General features: G+C 57.7%; 2 protein-coding genes across 8 annotated transcripts in view; one reads left to right on the top strand and one right to left on the bottom strand.

Moving 5' to 3' along the window:
- The window catches only part of Csnk1d (casein kinase 1 delta), a 26,543-nt gene extending 10,478 nt beyond the window's left edge, over positions 1-16,065 (top strand). For 4 of the 7 annotated variants that reach the window (XM_090351413.1, XM_090351418.1, XM_090351419.1 and 1 more), the window contains exons 3-10: positions 2,213-2,361; positions 2,777-3,005; positions 3,560-3,730; positions 4,204-4,352; positions 6,967-7,138; positions 7,687-7,826; positions 14,560-14,711; positions 15,299-16,065. In XM_090351413.1, coding sequence (XP_090207539.1) covers positions 2,213-2,361; positions 2,777-3,005; positions 3,560-3,730; positions 4,204-4,352; positions 6,967-7,138; positions 7,687-7,826; positions 14,560-14,649 — 1,100 coding nt within the window. In that variant the 3' untranslated portion in view covers positions 14,650-14,711; positions 15,299-16,065. Of the gene's footprint in view, positions 1-2,212; positions 2,362-2,776; positions 3,006-3,559; positions 3,731-4,203; positions 4,353-6,966; positions 7,139-7,686; positions 7,827-10,265; positions 10,329-11,352; positions 11,840-14,559; positions 14,712-15,298 lie in introns of those variants that run through there. The other 3 variants (XM_090351414.1, XM_090351417.1, XM_090351416.1) reach the window with 3 other exon arrangements.
- Positions 15,480-18,568, bottom strand: Slc16a3 (solute carrier family 16 member 3). Its single transcript, XM_090351420.1, has 5 exons — positions 18,499-18,568; positions 17,528-17,776; positions 17,181-17,324; positions 16,328-17,086; positions 15,480-15,724 (listed from the first exon to the last, which is right to left on the bottom strand). Exons 2-5 carry the CDS (start codon positions 17,748-17,750, stop codon positions 15,480-15,482), a joined length of 1,371 nt encoding a protein of 456 aa, XP_090207546.1. The 5' UTR covers positions 17,751-17,776; positions 18,499-18,568.

Raw genomic sequence — 18,568 nt, 5'->3', positions numbered from 1 at the left:
TGGACACGGAGCTGGTGACGTCTAGCACTGTGTGTGCTTTTCAGTTTCCCTTCCCAGGTGAACTTGGGACATGAAAGGAAAGAAGACCCCCAAAAGAGAGTGCTTAGCACCTGTGGGCTGATTTCAGAATGGGGTGACGGTGTGGGAGAGGGAGGGAGGGAGGACTGGTGAGTGCTGGGCAGTGCTGGCTGTTCGTGTGGACACCGTAGTGAGCAGGTCAGTGCTTCTCCTGGCAGTGTGTTAGCTCCCTGCTCTGTTCTCCTCCTGTTCCTGTCCAGTCCACTGCTTACAAATGGAATCTCTTATGAAGTCCACTTCCTGTGGTGTAGGTCTCCAACATAATGTTTAACCTCTATTAATACAGTTTTAAGTTTGTTAGATTTGGGCCTTTTAAAAATATTTTCCAGCTGGGCACTGTGGCTCACGCCTGTAATCCTTGCTACTCAGGAGGCTGAGGTCTGAGGATCCCAGTTCAAAGAAAAGTTAGTGAAACTCTTATCTCCAACCAGTCACAGAAAAAGTCAGAAGTAGCATTCTAGTCTTGAGCAAAGGAGCTCAGAGATAGTACCCCGACCCAGAGTTCAAACCTAGGACTTGCAAAGAAACAAAAACGAAACCAAAAACCCCAGCACCAGTAGCTCACGCCTGTAATCCTAACTACTCAGGAGGCTTTAGATCTGAGGATCATGGTTCAAAGCCAGCAGACTTTTTTTTTTTTTTTTTTTTTGGTCATGGGGCTTGAACTCTGGGCCTGGGCGCTGTCCCTGAGCTCTTCAGCTCTAGGCTACTGCCCTACCCCTTGGGCCACAGCCCCACTTCCCTTTTTCTAGTGATTAATTGGAGATAAGACATTCTTTAGTGCCTGGCCTTGCTTTAAACCTTCCAGATCTCAGCCCCCTGAGTAGCTAGGATTGCAGGCGTGAGCCACCTCACCCTGCTTTCTGGGACTCTTATCTCCAGTTAACCACCAGAAAACCAGAAAAGTGACACTGTGGCTCAAGGGGTAGGATGGTATCCTTGAGCTGACCCTACCCGAAGTTCAGGCCCCACAACCGATCAAAAAGAATTTTTTTTTCTAAACACAAAAGACATTACTTGAGGGGGGGGCAACAGATGCTTACTCTTGGCTCCACATGAAGTGTGTGGCCAGGCACTGAGCTTCACACTGGAGCCCCTCCTGCTGAGGAGGCGCTGAGCTACAGTGCCGTCAGGTGGCAGCAGCACTCGCTGTTTGACGCTGGCAGGGTCTTGAGTGATTCATCTTGGAGAGCAGTTTGATGTTACCTTGCAAGTCTTGAGTCATCCAGTAGTCGATATCTTTACAACCTGCGAGAAGTCCATCTGTCAAGAATTGTTCACATTGGGTAGATAGGGAAGCATGTCTGCAGCACCCTTCTCGTAGATGAAGTAAATGTCACCCAAAGGCATGAGCTGGACTGACGGTGAGAGGCCGTGTGGAAGTGGTGTTATCCAGCACATAGACTTGCTCTGCTGCCTACAAGCCAAGATGATAAACCCGTGTCTGGTTGTGGTTCCCTGGCGAGCACTCGTAAGGTAAGGTAGATAGGGATGCCACAGGTCTCCTGTTGGATTCCGGGTTTCAGTGACATTAGACACTGTAGCTTACAAGTTTGTCATGTGTCTGCACATAAAGCATTTTGTCTTTAGGAGGGAAACAATCTTTTAAGATCACAATTTGCTCAGTGTCTTATAGGGGAAGGACTGGGATCTTTTAAGGTGTTTTTATTGCTTTTCTTTGTTTCCTTCCCCAACCTGTAGTAACTTTCGTTCTGTTGTTTTTAACCAGCCTTACATTTCAGTTTCTAGACAGTGCCGCTGTGATTTCTGACTGGCCTGCTGGTGCTGGACTTTTTTTGTTTTGAACTTTGGGCCTAGGCACTGTCCCTGAGTGCTGCTCTACTCCTTGAGCCACAGTGCCACTTCCAGTTTTCTAGTAATCAATTGGAGATAAGAATCATGGACTTTCTCATGCCCAAGCTGACCTTGTACCTCGATCCTCAGATTTCAGCCTCTGTCCCTGGGAATCAATTTATATCCGGTTTCACTACTGTCTATTTATTTGGCCCTGTCATTTGTTCGTATATCCGGTTGTGGGCCCCCATTGACAAGCGTCACCCTACCCACGCCCTCGAGTACCTGGGTCACTCACTCTGAGCGCTTGGGCTGAGACGCTGTCTGGTTTCTCATCCAGTGGGCATCCCCACCATCAGATGGTGTGGGGCCGAGGGGGACTACAATGTCATGGTGATGGAGCTGTTGGGACCAAGCCTGGAAGACCTCTTCAACTTCTGCTCCAGGAAGTTTAGTCTCAAAACAGTTCTGCTGCTCGCTGACCAAATGGTAAGCAGCCCTTCTCATGTGACCAGGCAATAGGCCTCAGCCTGTTGGCCTGACAGGGTAAACGACTTGGTGACACGGGCTGGGGGGGCTGCCCTCACCATCTTGAGGGCGTTCCTGTGGAATGTTTGGGGCAGCATGCAACACTTGCATGGTTTCTGAGAATCCTCTCTCACTTGTAGCCCCAGCAGAGTCCAGGTTATGTAGACACTCTCCACCTCCACAGCAGCCAGTGAGAGGAAATGCCCAGGCGTGGATGAGGAAAGTGGGGTTGCTGAAAGTAGTAGTCTGAGAGGTGACTTGTGGTTGGTTCTCTTGTGGCTGAGGAGCAGAACACCCCAGCATCGCCCTCGGACGTGCCTTCTGGAGGCGCACACTGCTCTGGGACTGAGTCTTGCCCTTGCTTCTCTGCTTGTAGATTAGTCGTATTGAGTATATTCACTCCAAGAACTTCATCCACCGAGATGTGAAGCCAGACAATTTCCTCATGGGGCTGGGGAAGAAAGGCAACCTGGTCTACATCATTGACTTCGGGCTGGCCAAGAAGTATCGGGACGCCCGCACCCATCAGCACATCCCCTACCGGGAGAACAAGAACCTCACAGGGACGGCCCGCTACGCGTCCATCAACACGCACCTCGGAATCGGTGAGCCCGGCCCGGGGAGAGGGCTGCTCACCTACAGTGCCTTCGGGAACCCATTGGGCTGGAGGGTGGGTGTTAACAGACCTACTCCAGCAAAGGCTGGGGCCGCATGCATTTATGTCGGTTAGCAAAGCAGAAGGGACAAGGGTTGGATTTTCTCTTGTGAGTGGAGGTGTGGTGGTAGTCCTGGGCCTAGAGTCCAAGTTAGAGCTTAACACTCTACCACTTGAGCCACGGCTCCACTCTCAACTCAACACTCTACCACTTGAGCCCTAGTTCCACTTTCAACTTTTGGTGTTTAATTGGAGATAAGAGTCTCATGGGCGTGGCTGGCTTCAAACTGCTATGCTGAGATCTGAGCCTCCTGAGTTGCTGGGACGACAGGCACGAGCCATGAAGCCTGGCAAGGGCTGGCTCTTCTGAACAGTTGTCTGAGACATTAACATTGCTGGGGGGAACTTTTTGTTTTCAAAGTTGATTTCAGTTATCATGCTTGCTAGGTCTTCTGATTATATAAACACACTGCCATCTTTCATGTAGTTCCCTTTTCTTTCCAGAACAATCTCGAAGAGACGACTTGGAGTCTCTGGGGTACGTGCTGATGTACTTCAACCTGGGCTCTCTCCCCTGGCAGGGGCTGAAGGCTGCCACCAAGAGGCAGAAGTACGAGAGGATCAGCGAGAAGAAGATGTCCACTCCCATTGAAGTACTGTGCAAGGGCTATCCATGTGAGTGTGCCACCGCCCATCCTCTCCCCCGGGAAGCAGGGCCCAGGCCGGCTCACCAGGCTGCCAGCCTTCTCTTCTAGAGGAAGAGTTGGCAAGAGCAGAGCATTCCTGTGTGTAGAGACGAGGCCGAGGCAGGATTGGGCCGGGAGCTGTCCCCCAAGCTTAGGAGCACAGCTAGATGGTGCTTTGATGGGGTTGGTTTTGTCATTTTTATTCTTCTGAAAGTGTTGGCTCTGTAGCCCAGGGCCTGTGCACTGCAGTAGCCGAGGGAAGCCAGCTCTCCACCACTAAGCGACCCCTCTAGTCCTTGGCCTTTTAACTCTTTAACCTGAGATACGTGTATCAGAACTGCACTTCAGATTTTGACGTGGTGCCTGTGGTGCTGTGCTGCGGGGATGGACAGGGAGGAGCCCGGACCTCGTCCACGCTGTAGCTAGTCATGGCTACTTAGCTCTGAGTTTCTTGTTTTACAGCTGAATTTGCCACATACCTGAATTTTTGCCGCTCGCTGCGCTTTGATGACAAACCCGACTACTCCTACCTGAGACAGCTCTTCAGGAACCTGTTCCACCGCCAGGGCTTCTCCTATGACTACGTGTTTGACTGGAACATGCTCAAATTCGTAAGTGCCACTATGGGCGTGGTCTGTCACGAGCTTGGAATGGCAAGTGTAGTCTTCTGGTAGCTGGCCCCCGTGAGGGCCCTAAGTGCTTCTGCTGAGCCGTCAGGGGACTTCAGTAGCCTATATACATGTGTCTGGCTGCAAACTCCATACCGCGAAGGAAGATGCCTACAGAAGAAGGGAGACCCTCAGTGAGCCCAGGGTACCACTCACTCAGGGCCACCGTGTGTGGATTGCTGCAGGTTCTTTTTGTCCTGGACCAGGACTCAGTATCTGCAATTTTGCTCTTGGCTAATGCTCTCCCACTTCAGTTACACTTCTAACCTCTCACTTGATTTAAGACATGAGAGCTATTTTTTATTTGTATTTGAAAAAATGACATGTGGAGGGATGACAGTTATAAGTCAGGTAAAGAATACATTTTTGGCCTTGCAGTAGAGTGTTTGCCTAGTATACATGAAGACCTGGATTTGATTTCTCAGTATCACATACATAGAAAAAGCCAGAAATGGTGCTGTGGTTCAAGTGGTAGAATGCTAGCATTGAGAAAGCCCAAAGTCAGTGTCAGGTCCTTAGTTTGTCCCAGGATTTGGGGGTGGGGGGGAGTACCTTTTTTTTAACCAGGCACCAGTGGCTCACACCTATATAATCCTAACTATTCAGAAGGCTGAGATCTGAGGGTTGTGGTTCAAAGCCAACCCAGGCACTAAAAATTTGTGAGTCTCTTATCTCCAGTTGACCACTAGAAAACCAGAAGTGGTGCTGTGGCTCAAGGGGTAGGGTGGTAGCCTTGAACTGAAGGACAACGCCCAGGCTCAGAGTTCAAAAAAGAAAAAGTGTGGGCAGTGTCGCCCCTTCCCCCTCTCTCACCCAGTTCTTCCCTCCTATCCCCATCTGTAAGCTGTATAATTCGTTTTCCACATCGTGTGTAGTGAGTGCCACTGCTCAGAGCTACTTCTGAGAGGGCTTTTTTTTTTTTTTTTTTTTTTTTTGAGGTAGGCTTGTCTTGGACTCTTGGATTCTGGGGCACAGGCCATCCTCCCTCCTGGTTAGCCTATTGGTACTTTATAGGTGTGTGCTATCACACACCCAGCTTGAATGGTCTTTCCATTATAATTACCTTTGGGGGTGGGAGGGCAGGGCAGTGTAAGGCCTGAACCCAGGGCTTCATGAAGCTACTCTACTCTTTCTGGGCTTGCTTGCTCATGGCTGGTGAGCCTTTTTTTTTTTTTTTTTTGGCCAGTCCTGGGCTTGGGCTCAGGGCCTGAGCACTGTCCCTGGATTTTCTCAAGGCTAGAGCTCTACCGCTTGAGCTACAACACCACTTCTGGCTTTTTCTATGTATGTGGTACCAAGGAATCGAACCCCGGTCTTCATGCATGCTAGGCAAGCACTCTACCACTAGGCCACACTCCCGGCCCAGGTGAGCCATTTTTCGCTCCTCCCTGTGCTCACTCCCAAAGGGTTCAGAATACACTTGAGGAAAGCAGAGGGGCAGGTCACCTGGCATTGGGTTAGGCTGTGTTAGTAGTCCTGCTTTCCCCGTCTTTCTCTGCCCACCCCAGCATGTATGCGTGACAGTGCCTGTGTGTGTGTGTGTGGCCACTAGTATGCACTTGAAACATGGAGGTCCTGCTACCTGATCTCCAGCTTCTGTAGAGCATGATGTCTATTTTCATTTAAAATTTGTCTCCTGAGCAGGTGCGGTGCCATATACTCGTGTGACTGGAGCACTCACACGGCTGCTTGAGTTCACAGCTCAACTGTGGCCCGCCCACCTAAACTAGATATTGGGACTCTGTCTCCAAAAATAGGGTTTTTTTCTTTGTAGTTTGAAGTAGAAATTGGAACCTGGTAGGTGATACAATCTACTGGTGGAAGAACAGAGCTGTTTCCTTGGAGTACAAGCCAAAAGCTCTGCCAACCCTGATGCTGCCCCTGTGTACCGGGTATGGCCTGGCCTGGTGCTGCGGGATAGTTTGCCAGCGGATGACGCTGTGCTGCTTCTGAGGACTGCCAGCTGCTCTCCCTAACATGGTTCTAACCTTGTTTGACCTTCTAATTGGCCATGAAGATTGGATCTGAAAGGGGCTAATTAGTGCGTATTGCAGCTCCAGAGCTCCTGGGAGCAGTGGACACGAGGCTGGCAACAGTCTGTGACCATAGGGTTGACCATGAGCTCTCCAGCTAGCAGAGCCCTGACTCACAGTGTTGAAACTAAGATATTTAGTTCCAGCTAGCCAGTGTCTCCGCTTAACTGCTTAAGATGGAGCACATCCTGCAGACCTGGTGCCATCCCGGCCCCGGCCTTTGGGTGGGTGGCGTGGCTGGCCTCAGCACAGGATAAAAGCCGTGGCTTGGTTTGGACTCTGGTGGACCTCTGTGACCTGGTGTGCCACCTCTACCTTGTCAGCACTTCCCCAGGAGCAGTTGCAGAGCTGCAGGATGTGCCCGCACCTTGTGGAGAACCTGCCTCTTCTCACTTGCTCTGCTGACAGGGTGGCTCCGCTGGGTGGTCCTATTCCCAGTGTCGGTGCTGGGACAGCCACAGTTCTTTACCACAGCCTGGCTTCTTGTGTTGTGTTCTGTTCTCCTCCTTTTTGTTCCTCCTCAGGGTGCCAGCCGGGCTGCAGATGATGCTGAGCGGGAGCGCCGGGACCGAGAGGAGCGACTGAGACACTCCCGGAACCCAGCCACCCGCGGCCTCCCTTCCACAGCCTCTGGCCGCCTGCGGGGAACCCAGGAAGTGGCTCCCCCCACGCCCCTCACCCCTACCTCACACACGGGTGAGCACTCGGGTGTCGTGTCTGAGGTCTGGTGGCTCTGCAGCCGTACCCGTGTGGGGCCAGCACACTTGGTAGTTGGTGGTGTGTCCCCCAGGTTCGTCAGCTCCTGCTCCCGAGACAGAGTGGGCCTGGACACGGCTCCCACTGGCCCTCTGAAGTGGCCCTTTCATAGAGCGGGGTCTGTTGAGGATTGAGTTCCCTGAAAACTATTTGGAGAATCTCCTCTTTCTCCATTTTGTTTTCATAATACAAGATGTTCCTCTGTGTGTGTGCATGCGTGCGAGCGTGCGTGCGAGTGTGCCTAGAATTGGACCCAGGGCCTTCCTCTCACCGGTGAGTCAAGGGCTCTCGGGGACCCTGCCAGCCATGTGTTGGCTCATGGTTAAGACTGCTGCCCGGAGAGCCCATTGGGAGTGTCATGGGGTGGGCTTGGAGGCGCTTGGCTGGGATCCTGGTCTGAGTGTTGGTATGGCCAGCCAGGGGGTACTGCTCTACCCACGGGCAAACCAGAGCCCTTGGGAACCCTGGCGCCTCTTCCTCTGCTCCAGCTAACACCTCTCCTCGGCCTGTCTCCGGCATGGAACGAGAGCGGAAAGTGAGCATGCGGCTGCACCGTGGGGCCCCAGTCAACGTCTCCTCATCCGACCTCACGGGCCGGCAAGATACCTCTCGCATGTCCACCTCACAGGTAGGCATGTGGCATTTTCAGAGCCTGAGAGCCAGGCCCAGGTGTGGGATGCGTCAGCCAGTAGAATGGAACAAGCTTTGGGAAGGGCCTGTGTCCTCCTCCCCATCTTTGAGGGTTACCTTGCTTCTCAAGTGGTGCCTGAGAGCCAGGCTGAGCTGATGGTGGGGCTGACAGGAACTGGGAGCTCCGTGAGCCCTTTTCTCCCGTCCCACGGCCTTCCCTGGCTGCCCCGCGCCGGCTGGGGTCACCCTAGCAAGTGCCTGGAAGGCAGGGCTGTACAGGAAGGGCCCCGTCCAGAGCCCAGACTGCCTCCATGGGGGTGCGTACAAGAGGTCCTCCCCTTGTCCTTCCTGTGCTCAACCCAAGACCCGGGCACGTGCTTGGTTCTGTGCCTGTGTTCACTCACCAGACCAGAGCGCCTCACACACATGTCTGTTAGGTGTCCAGGTCGGCTGGCTGGCTGGCTGGCTGGCGGGGGCGGGGGGGGGGTGACCCACCAACGTTCATTCTCTCTTGCATTCTCCCCGCCTCAGCCCTTGGCTGGCTGGGTGGCTCACTGGGTGGGGCCTGGCAAAGGCCCTGTGGAGTGTGAGGGGTGAGCAAAGTGTAGGGGTTCTTGTAGTCACTGAGGGCCACTCAGTGGAGAAGCAGGCAGGCTGCTGAGTGACTGAAAGTTACTCATTCCAGTTACTAGAAATGGTTTCTCTGTGTGACACCTGCCTTCCATGGACCAGGGACTTAGAGGGTTTCGTGTGTGGCTGGGATTGTGTCCCCTAGTGTGCATCCCTCATCCCTGCTCCCTCGTGCATGGTATGGTGAAGCAGGCTTCTTCCAGGCGTCCCGTGATCCATGCCAGCCAGTGGCCACTTGACCGTCCTGTGACTGTGGGTGGGTGGCCAGTTGCCTGTGGCTCGTAGCTGCAACCCTTGTTCCTCAGGTAGCTCACTTCCCAAACTGCTCAGGCACACAGACCCCGGGACTCTTACCACCTCCTCCAGTGCATCAACAGAGCGCTGAACGTGGAGGGAGGGTTTGAGTGGTAGCGTGCCAGCCGTGAACACACACAAAACTGAGAGAGGTTAATGAGTTCAAGCGTCTGTACTGACACCAAAAAAGAAACAGAGGACAGGTGCGTGTGTATGTATGTAAGAAACAAACAAAACCTGGTAGCATGGGGTCCTGAAGCAAAACTGACAGAGTCCGAGGATTGTGTGGGTTTCAGGCCGTCACAGCTTTGGCCCTGGCATCCTTTTCTTCTCGCATTTCTGCATAAGAATTTCGATGCACATGTGCGCACTCAGAGGCTCTGGGTGTCCTCCTTCCAGGAAGCGCCCCTCGGCCTTTCCCATGCAGATTACTCCTGCGCAGGTTGTCCCTGGTGTGGCCACCCCATCCTGGGCTGGTCACCAAAGGCGGTCCTTGGCCTTCTCCCTTGCAAGGGGAGCTGCCACCACCAACGCCAGACTCAGTGGCTTTGGCCTCTAGCCCAGCAGCCATCTTGAATCTAGGGAGGAAAATTGAGCTCTTCTTCCTGTCAGGCCTTCGCCCTGGTGGTTTGGAAGTTAAGGGGTGGGGAGGGCCCCTCTGAGATTGGAGGGTCTGCTCGGTCAGAGCTGGGGCAAGAGCTGCCAGTGCGCAGAGGCCTTGATGGCACCTCGTGTCGGCCGCCACACTCCCACTTGGCTGGTGTCTCCCTGCGAGCCCATGCATCTGGTGAAGGTGCTGCAGGTCTGCCCTCCCTTCCTGTGGTCACTCCACGGCGCCGTCCAGGTCACGGCCCCCTGCCTGCTGGGCCTCACCTTGCGCTGGCCTGTGCAAGCTGGCGGCGGCTTCCGCCACTCTGTGCTGAGGTTGGGTTCATCCTGTCCTCTGGGGACTCCACGGGGCCTACCCCTGGCCCAGTCAAGAGGCGCATGGGTTGCAGTCTCCACGAGTGGGGCTGCTGAGCATCAGCCACTGACGCGGTTCTGGGGCTTTTTTCTTGGCGGGAAGGGAGATGGTGTGCGTGCATCTAGCTTGCCCACACAGGTGCCAGTTACTTCCTTAGATGGCCCTCCCCAAACCAGGGTCTTTAGTCTTGAGTTCCCAAGGGTGAAAAGGTCCCGTCCTCTGCCAGCGTGGTTCTGTGCCCCGATTTGTAGGGCCTGCCCAGCCCGCCATCCATTGGGCATCGGCTTTTCTTGGTGCGTGAGTGATTAGGCAAGTCCAAGCAGTGCCTTGCTGGTTCTGATGGCCCAAGAGCAATCCCTCATCCCAGGGCCAGTCTTGAGAAGTGAGTGGAGAGACGCTTCCCGAGCTCGCCACAGTGGCCCCCATCCAGGTCTGCAGACCTGTAGAAGGCAAGCCCGGACCCAGGCCAGCTGTGGGTAGTCAGGGCCAGGGCCTTGCAGGCTGGGCCCAGCAGGACGCTTACCAACAGCTGTCTTTTCCCCACCTCAGAATAGCATTCCTTTCGAACACCATGGCAAGTAGCTGCTCGTCTCCGTTGGAAGGCAGCACTGGGTGAGTGTGGTCATGGCGGGGCTTGGCAGGCAGCAGGCCCCCGTGGGGGAGCAACCCCTCCCCCCAGCCGGCCGTGGGGCTCTCAGCGGGCTGGGCTTGCATGCCAGGTGTTGGAGGTAGAGAGGCCTCTTCTGCTTTTCATTGAGTTCTGGAGCACCTGTTGGAGGGGTTGAGCCATCCTTAAGTCTCCGGACAAGGAAACTTTCTGCTGGGCCTTTGGCTGTGGCCCCAGTCTGGCTGGCTGCTGGTGCCGTCCTTGGGGGCCTGGTCCTGGTGGCCCTGGTCAAAGCCGCTTCATCTGGGCAGTTGTGCGGGGGTGTGTGTCTGCCGCGCTCGGCTGAGTGGCACCACGCTTCGTGTTGGGGCTCTTGAGCTCTTGCTGTGTTCAGACCCCTGGTGATCTCTGCCCACCTGGCTTTTTTGTTTTCAGTCGTCCCTCTTCCTCTCTCATGTATCTCTCTGTCTTCATTTTGTGTTTCTTCCCAACTTGGCCCTTGCCCGTCTCGTCCACGCAGCTGTCGTCTGCATTAACCCATCCAGCCATTGCCAGCCCTCCCTGCTGTCGGTGCATGGCTGGCATCTGCGCCAGGCTCCTTTCTCGCCAGCCATTCGGCCCCAAGGCTCCATCCATCTGGAGCTTGAGCTTGGTGGGGGGTGGGGGCACTGCTGCTGGGTGACCTGCTGCCCTCTTCACTGTCTGTGCTCTTGGGAGGCATTGGTGAGAACTGCTTTTCCTGTCTTCCCCAGGACGGGAGGCTTTCTGGAGCACCAGGTTAGCGTCCAGGAGGGGAGGCCAGGCTATGGCTCTGCAGTCTCCCTGCTTGCATGCCTCATCCTTCTCCCTCTCCCCACCACTCGTTCTGCTCAGCACACCATCCTGGCCGTAGAGGTGCCCTGTGTGGCGGGGGCCGGGGCTGGCGTGGCCCCTCCCCACGCTCCATCCTGTGGTATTTGTGCCCCAGCGCCTGGCTGGCCTGCTCCTCTGGCCTCCTGCTGACCTTGTCCTGTGCTTTGGCTCCGACAGATTCCCGGTCGGGTGGCTTCCAGTGGTCTTCAGTCTGTCGTGCACCGATGAGAACTCTCCTTTTTGCTGTGAAGGGCAGACAATGCATGGCTGATCTACTCTGTTACCAATGGCTTTACTAGTGACACGCCCCCCGGTCTAGACCCGAAACGTTAACGCCGGGAGCTCTCCAGGCCACTCACCCAGCGACGCCCAAGGGGAGTCAAAATACAAACTAACGGACAGGCTCCACGAGCTGCCATCGCCAGGGGCTGCCACCGTGTCCCCACGTGAGCTCGGTTTCCGCGGGTGTGGGAAGAAGAGCAGAGTTTGGGAGGCCACTGCAGAGAACCCGACTCCTGTCAAGAGCTCTCGGCCCCCGTGGCGGCAACCTGCCCTCCCTGCCCACCCGCCACAGCTCCCGTCTTCTACTTGGTTAAGACAGTTTTGTATCATTTTGCTAAAAATTACTGGCTTAAATCTGTGTAAAGAAATCTTTTTATTGTTTCCTTCTTGTCTTGTTTTTGCGGTCTTAAAAAAAGATGTTGACCTTTGAAGAACCCTCACACCGGCGCTGGCCTGGAGCTTCTGTGAGAGGTGGAGGTGGCAGAAGAGAGCCCCTGTGTGTCGGGATGCGTGTTCTGTTTTTGTTTTCCAATGTTACGCTGTCTACTTTGGAGAGGAAATTCTCATCACAAGTTGTGCGTGCGTGTGTATGTGTGTGTATACGTGTGTGTGTGTTTGTGTGTGTGTGTGTGTGTGTGTGACGAGTCTCCATCAGCTCACTTTTGGAGTCTTGCTTACTCCCCACTGTATACCGAAATTCCTGCTGTGGTGAGACAGCAAGGATGCCGTGGGTGTGTCCCCAGGAAGTGCTGTGGTGGCCTTCCTGGAGGAGGGGAGACAGTCAAGAACTTTGGAGGGCCCAGCACGACACTAGGGAGTTCCGGGTTCGAAGCGTGTATGGCTGGGGCTTGAGAAAGGATTGTGAATCGGACATGGGGTCTGTCATTTTGGTGTTTGTTGCTTTCTATACCTTTGAAAGTACTACCATGCAGATGGCACTGGTCTGTTGTCACCACTCTCCAAGCCAAGGAGCAGGCTGTCCTAGGCGCCAGAAAGACCAACAGTTGAAGGGAACCCACCTTGAAGTGCCACCCGGCAGGTGATGCCCACCCGAATCCAGTGGTGACTCACTCGTACAGCTGGACAGCCCTGCCGTGGGCATTGCCTCCCTGCCGCTCCGAGCCTGGCACGTGCAGGGCGTTGTGGGATGGAGGCCAGGCCCGTGTGGGAAATAAGGTGCAGTACATGCTGGGCCATGGCCCCACAGCCTTTCCTGTGACGTCCTACGTGGAGCTGTGCCGTGGACTGGGCTCTGGGGCCAAGACCTTCCTGGCTTTGTGGCTCCTCCTCTCTTCTCACGCCCTCCATGGAGCCCCGGCAGCCACTGTGTGATGGTGCCACCACTGCCTGAGCCTGGGGGCGCTTCCTAATCCTGAGATCAGGGGGTGCAGGTCTGGAGAGGCAGGGGGCTCAGGTGGAGAGACTCCTCAGCAGAGCTGGGCTTCTCTGGGTGAGTTGCCGGCCGCAGTCCTGTGCGGCCCATGTGCGTCGTAGATGATGTGCCAGTGTCCTTGGAACCGCTGCCGGGCAAGGCCTGGAACTAGATTGTGCTGGGATTGTTGAGGATGTGGCTGTGACGGCTCTGGCCTACCACTTAATCCCCGTCACCACGTGCAGGAACCGTAGTTAGAATGTGTATCGCCCTGTCCTGGTGACCAGTCTGAGCTGTGCATTTGTACTACCACTGTATTTGTGTACTTTAACAATTGTGTAAATAATAAATTCATAATGACTTCTACCTTTCTCCCCTGCCCCTTCTGTGTGGTTTTTATTCCATCAACTAGAACTTTCGGGGGACGGCAGTGCACTGGACGCCGCCTCCCACTCAGACTTACGCCCTGCCCTGGGGGCCTGAGGGTCTTGTGACCGAGTAGTCTGGAGGCAAAGCCTCCTGAGGGCTGGAGGTGGAGTGGAGGTGTCTGACCTGCCTGGAGGAGCCCACCGGTGTGCATCCTGGAGCAGGGGTGGCTCCTGCACCCCCCAAAGGGTGCTAGGTCAACAGCAGCTCAGGAGCCCAACTCAGACTCTGTATTTTTTTTTCTTTTTTATTTAATGGCAGTCCCAGGGCTCCAGCTAAGAACTTGGGCGCTGTCCCTGAGTGTGGTCTGCTTAGGGCCAGTGCTCCAGCACCTGAGGCCACACAGCTCCACCTCCGCCTTCTTTGGCAGTCAGCAACTCTCAGGGATTTTCCTCCTGGGCTGGCTTTGAATGGCAGCCCTCAGATCTCACCCTCCTGAGTAACTAGGACTGGGCACGAGGCACCTGCCAGCGCCTGGCCTTTCAACTTCTTTTTGGCCATTTGGCCAGTGTCCTGGGTGTGTGTCTGTCACCTACCACATGGCTGGGAAACGGGGTGTCTGGAGTTCCATCCACACAGAACCCTCCCCATGGGGGTAAAGGGTCCATTGCCCACTAGGAGGTGCCAGGGCCTCGCTACCAACGGCACCTGTGCTGGGGGTTAGTGGGATTTCTTTTCTGAACCTGTGGACCCTGGAGAGCCTGCTATAAGCGGCAGCCTTGGGGAGCCCTTCAGGCAGTGTCCCCCTGGACCCCAGCCACGTCCTGCTACACAGCGCCCCCTGGGGGTCAGCTTGAAGGTAGGACCTCAGGGCGCAGTTGGAAACAACCTGCCTTCCTCAGCCTCCCCTGTGGAGAGCCCAGCTGTGGCTCCTTCCAGCCGAGCTCTGCTGGCCTGATTTCTAGAGACCACCACTCCTGGCAAGCCACTCACAGGATGCAGCGTGGGACAGGGCCAGGGGAGCAGGGCTGGCAGTGAGGACAGGCTCAGGCCCAGGGAGCCCAGGGAACCCTCTCCGGTGAGCCACTCCCTGCCACCCGTCACTTTCCTCCTCTGATTCCTGGAGGCGGGAATGGCTGTCACGGGTGACCCTTGGGCGTCAACACGAGGCCGTGTTATTGCAAGCGCCAATGTTGCCTGCAACCCCGGTCCCCCAGCAGGCGGACCAGGAAGACTAGGTTCGGGGTGTGGGGGGGTCCCAGAGCCACAGGCTGCCCGACATTCCGAAGAACTTGGCAGGTCAGGGCCACCCACGTGGGGAGACTGGGCCTGAGACATGAGCTCTCGCCTCCTTTTCCTTGCAGAGGAGCAGGGACGTGGCGTCTCTCCGGCTGCACCCGGCCCGACAGGGTGCCCGCTGCCGTCCCCAGCGCCCACGACGCACCACCTACTGAGGCGGCCCCAGCGGCCTCTGACCCGGCTCCAGCCACGCAGGCCACCATGGCCACAAGGGCAGGTGGGTGTGAGGTGCCCAGGGCGGGGGCCCCAGCACAGCGGGGCTGGGCAGAGCACGGGGAGCGAGCAGCAGGCGCTGACCACACAGCCAGCTTGCCGGCCAGCCAGAGGGCCAATAAACGGAAGGCGGGAAAGTCTATGTTTTAAGCCCACAGACGATGCACAGCCCCACTCCCAGCTCAGACCCTGCAGGTCCCAGACCTGCCTGCAGGCCCAGCACTGCTCCCACCTCTCGCCCTCTCCACCCCCTGTGTGCTGTGGTGGCAGCAGGGAGGAAACCAGAGCCACTCTAGTAACCAGGTGGTTTCTTAGTGGAAGTGGGGCCAGCACAGCGCAGCAGACAGACAGCTCCCGGGACACATTCCTGCTGTTCCTCCCCGTCCTAGGGGAGCCAGGAGGGGCGGGCGTGGAGGGGTCAGGCGGGTCCTGGGCAGCTTCCCCCCCCAATTAAAATCATGTTGTCTCCAAAGTGTGGGTTTCTAGGTCCTTGACCCCAGGGGTGGGGTGGGGTGGGGCGCAGGCTGCTCGAGGCTGGCGGGCTGGGTCCCGGGCACGGCAGCTAGTAACTGGGGCTTGGCTTCACCGCAGATCCACTTTGGAATGACACGGTGCCCACCTTGCCACCTCCCCCCGCCAAACACTGACCCGCTGACCAGGCAGCCAGAGCCAAGCCGATGGCCCCGCCTCAGCTGGTCCTGTTGGTGAAATAAATATGAGCGTTGCCAGTCTCGATACCTCGTCCCTGCTCCCTGCCCGCCGGCCAGGCCCCTCACACGCTGGTCTCTGGGGTGTGAACCACCTCCCCGTTTTTCTCAGGCTCTGCCTTCAGGAAGTGCTCCACATCCGCGGGGGGCTTGTGGAGTGTCTCCTCCGCGGCCGCGGGGGGCCGTGCCGCCTCGCGCCTCTTCCCCATGCAGAAGTTGCCGAGCAGCAGCACCAGGGAGGAGGCCAGCACCTCGGCGCCCGCCAGGATGAACACGTACTTGTAGACGCACGTCGCGTCCAGCAGCTTGCCTGCAACAGCACCCACCCCGGTCACCAGGGGCCCCAGGAGCCCAGCAGCTCCTGCCCGCCACGCCCCGACTTCCTCTCCCCGAAGAGCAGGGGCTAAAAATAGACGTGACTCTGGGCGAGTTTGCAGAGTCACGGGGTGTGGCCCCCCTCTTCCCGTGGCCTCCCCAAGGGTGCCACTGGCGACAGAACCCAGGCAGAGGGCCTGGTGCAGAGGTTCTGGGCTCTCCCCCTCCCCACAAGACTTCCAGAAGTAAGGGGGGGAGCTGGAGGATGTGGGGTTCCCTCTCACAGGCCAGAGTCACTCTGAGCCACCCCTTCAGCCAAAATCATTTCAAATCAAACAGCTCTTGTTTGCCTAGTGGTTAAAGTGCTTGCCCAGCATGCATGAAGACCTGGGTTCGATTCCTCAGTACCACATACGTAGACAAAAAAGCCGGAAGTGGTGCTGAGGCTCAAGTGGTAGAGCTCTAGCCTTGAGAAAACTCAAGGACAGTGCTCAGGCCCTGAGCTCAAGCTCCACAACTGGAGTCGGGGCCGGGGGGTGGGGGAGGAAGCCCTGTCCCCGGCGAGCTGGCCCGATGCCAGCCCGGGTCCCACACTCACCGCCCGACGGGGGTCCGATGAGCACGGCCACGGCCTCCAGCAGAAGCACGAGCCCAATGGCGCTGGAAAACCTCTCCGTGCCTACGATGGCCATGAGCACCTCGAACTGCAGGGCCCCCACCATGCCGTAGGAGATGCCGAAGAAGATGCAGAAGACCACCAGGCCGGCGTAGTCGCTGGCGGTGGAGCCCGTCAGGTCCGTGAGGCCGTTGAAGAACATGGCGAAGCTGAAGAGGTACACGGAGTAGGGCCGCACCCTCTGGAGGCCGGCGACAAGGCCGGCCGTGGGCCGCGCGAAGATGTCGATGAAGCCCAGGATGGTGAGCAGAAAGGCGGCCTTCGTGTCCGGCACCCCCAGGTCCTTGGCGTAGCTCACCACAAACACAGGGGGCACGAAGAGCCCCAGAACCATGACGGAGGCGGCCACCGCGTAGACGACGAAGCCGCGGTCCCGGAAGACGCTGAGGTCCAGCAGCCGCCGGGGCTGGCGCGCGGGCGGCGGGGCCCCGGGGTGCCGGGGCGCCACCAGCGGCCTCATGAGTGCCGCGCACACGCAGCAGTTGAGCAGCAGGCCGCCCAGGATGAGGAAGCCGCCCCGCCAGCCAAAGTGGTCCTGCAGCACCTGGCCCAGCGGGGACAGCGCGCACAGGAACACGGGGCTGCCCGCGGCCGCCAGCCCGTTGGCCAGGGGGCGCCGCTTGCTGAAGTAGCGGTTGAGCATGATGAGGGAGGGCTGGAAGTTGAGGGCCAGGCCCAGGCCTGCAGAGAAGAGAGCAGCCGAGACCTCACATCCGGTCCGGACCCGGCTCCCCGGACCCGGCTCCACGGCTGGCCAGCCCCGTCCCCCACGCACCGGTGATGACGCCGGTGGTCAGGTAGACCTGGATGATGCTCCTGCAGAAGGAGGCGGCCACCATGCCCAGAGCCGCGAAGAGGCCGCCCACCAGCATCACCGGCCGGCAGCCGAAGCGGTTCACACACACGCTGCAGAGCGGGCCTGCGGAGGCAGGGCGACGTGAGCAGGGCCGCCCGCCGCCCAGGGCCTGCGCCCTGCAGAGGGCTCCGGGCAGGGACTATGTGCAAATACCATCCCCGGGCTGGCCTTCCACTGGGCTTTGCCTGCCCCCCAGGGAAGCCCAGGCTTCTGGGCCACCAGACATGGGGATCTCCCCCGCCCCGGCCCAGGGCAGGCGGCCCCACCTGTGCCATAGAGCATGGCCAGCAGGATGGAAGAGATCCAGGCTGTGTCGCTGTAGCCAATGCCAAATTCCCGCATGAGCTCCTTGAAGAAGACGCTGACTGCCTTGGGGAAGGCGTAGGAGAAGCCGGTGATGACAAAACAGCCGAAGAGCACAGCCCAGCCCCAGCCCCCGTCCGGAGCCTTGACGCCCGAGGGGCCCTCGTCCACCACAGCACCTCCCATGGCCAGGAAGGCTGGCGCTGCCTCACCTGGAAGAGAGAAGGGTCAGACAGGCAAGGTCCTTGGGAAGCCCAGGCTAGCCACGGCAGCCTGCCAGCACTGTGGGGGCTGACAGCTGGGCCGTTGGCCTCCCCTGCCTCCTGGCTCCCACTGTCTGGAGAGGGCCTTTTAGGACTCGGCCAGGGTTCAGGTTTGCTCTTGGGGTGCAGGGAGGCAGGCCTCGGTGTTTCCTGATGCTGGGCTACGCAGTCGTGGGGCCTGCAGCCTGGCGGTGGACTGCCATTTCAGCCCCCATGGCCTTGCTGAGCCCTTCCTGGGACCCTGAACCAACCTTGCTTGCCCAGATCCCCCCTCCAGCTCTATCCAAATCCAGGCAGGCCAGCCTTGCCTGCAGCCCTGCCCCCAGAGAGACCAGCACCAGCTCCCGTCCTCTCCAGGTCCACTGGCTGGCTCTGCAGGGACCTGGGGTGGGGGCCCAGGCTGCAGTTTTGGAGGGGTGGGCAGCGGGGTAGATGGCAACTTTGTCCCCCTGGGTAGAGGCTGCTCGTGGTCTCATGGTGTCCTTGGTGGACACGGGAGGATCAGCTTCCCGGCAGGAAGCTTCTGGAGAAAACATCTGGTCCCTAGCAGCCAAGACAGGACCAGGGCCGCCCCCGACTGGCCGGGGTGGACGCAGAGCAAATTGGACTGCTGGGACCGGCTGCACGGTCCTGCCCCCCCCCCCCGGCCCCTGCCCACCGGGCAGCCTTACCTCTCACTAAGGAGACAGCTGCAACAGAGCCTTGTGTCGGCCTGGGACCTGCAGCCTTCAATCCAGCCTG

This window comes from Megascapheus bottae, chromosome 17 (genome assembly GCF_031878675.1).
Source record: "Megascapheus bottae isolate mThoBot1 chromosome 17, mThoBot2.hap1, whole genome shotgun sequence".
In the NCBI taxonomy this organism is placed as follows: Eukaryota; Metazoa; Chordata; class Mammalia; order Rodentia; family Geomyidae; genus Megascapheus; species Megascapheus bottae.
Note: the sequence above shows the minus strand (reverse complement) of the source record. Positions and strands in the feature narration are given on the sequence as shown.

Bases quoted from the DNA above. Each gene is read 5' to 3' on its own strand.
- Slc16a3 (XM_090351420.1), bottom strand. From the start codon at position 17,750: ATGGGAGGTGCTGTGGTGGACGAGGGCCCCTCGGGCGTCAAGGCTCCG. The intron at 17,325-17,527 runs GTGGGGCCGCCT...CTGCCTCCGCAG, and splicing joins GGCCATGCTCTATGGCACAG to GCCCGCTCTGCAGCGTGTGT. The intron at 17,087-17,180 runs GTGCGTGGGGGA...TCTTCTCTGCAG, and splicing joins GACCACCGGCGTCATCACCG to GCCTGGGCCTGGCCCTCAAC.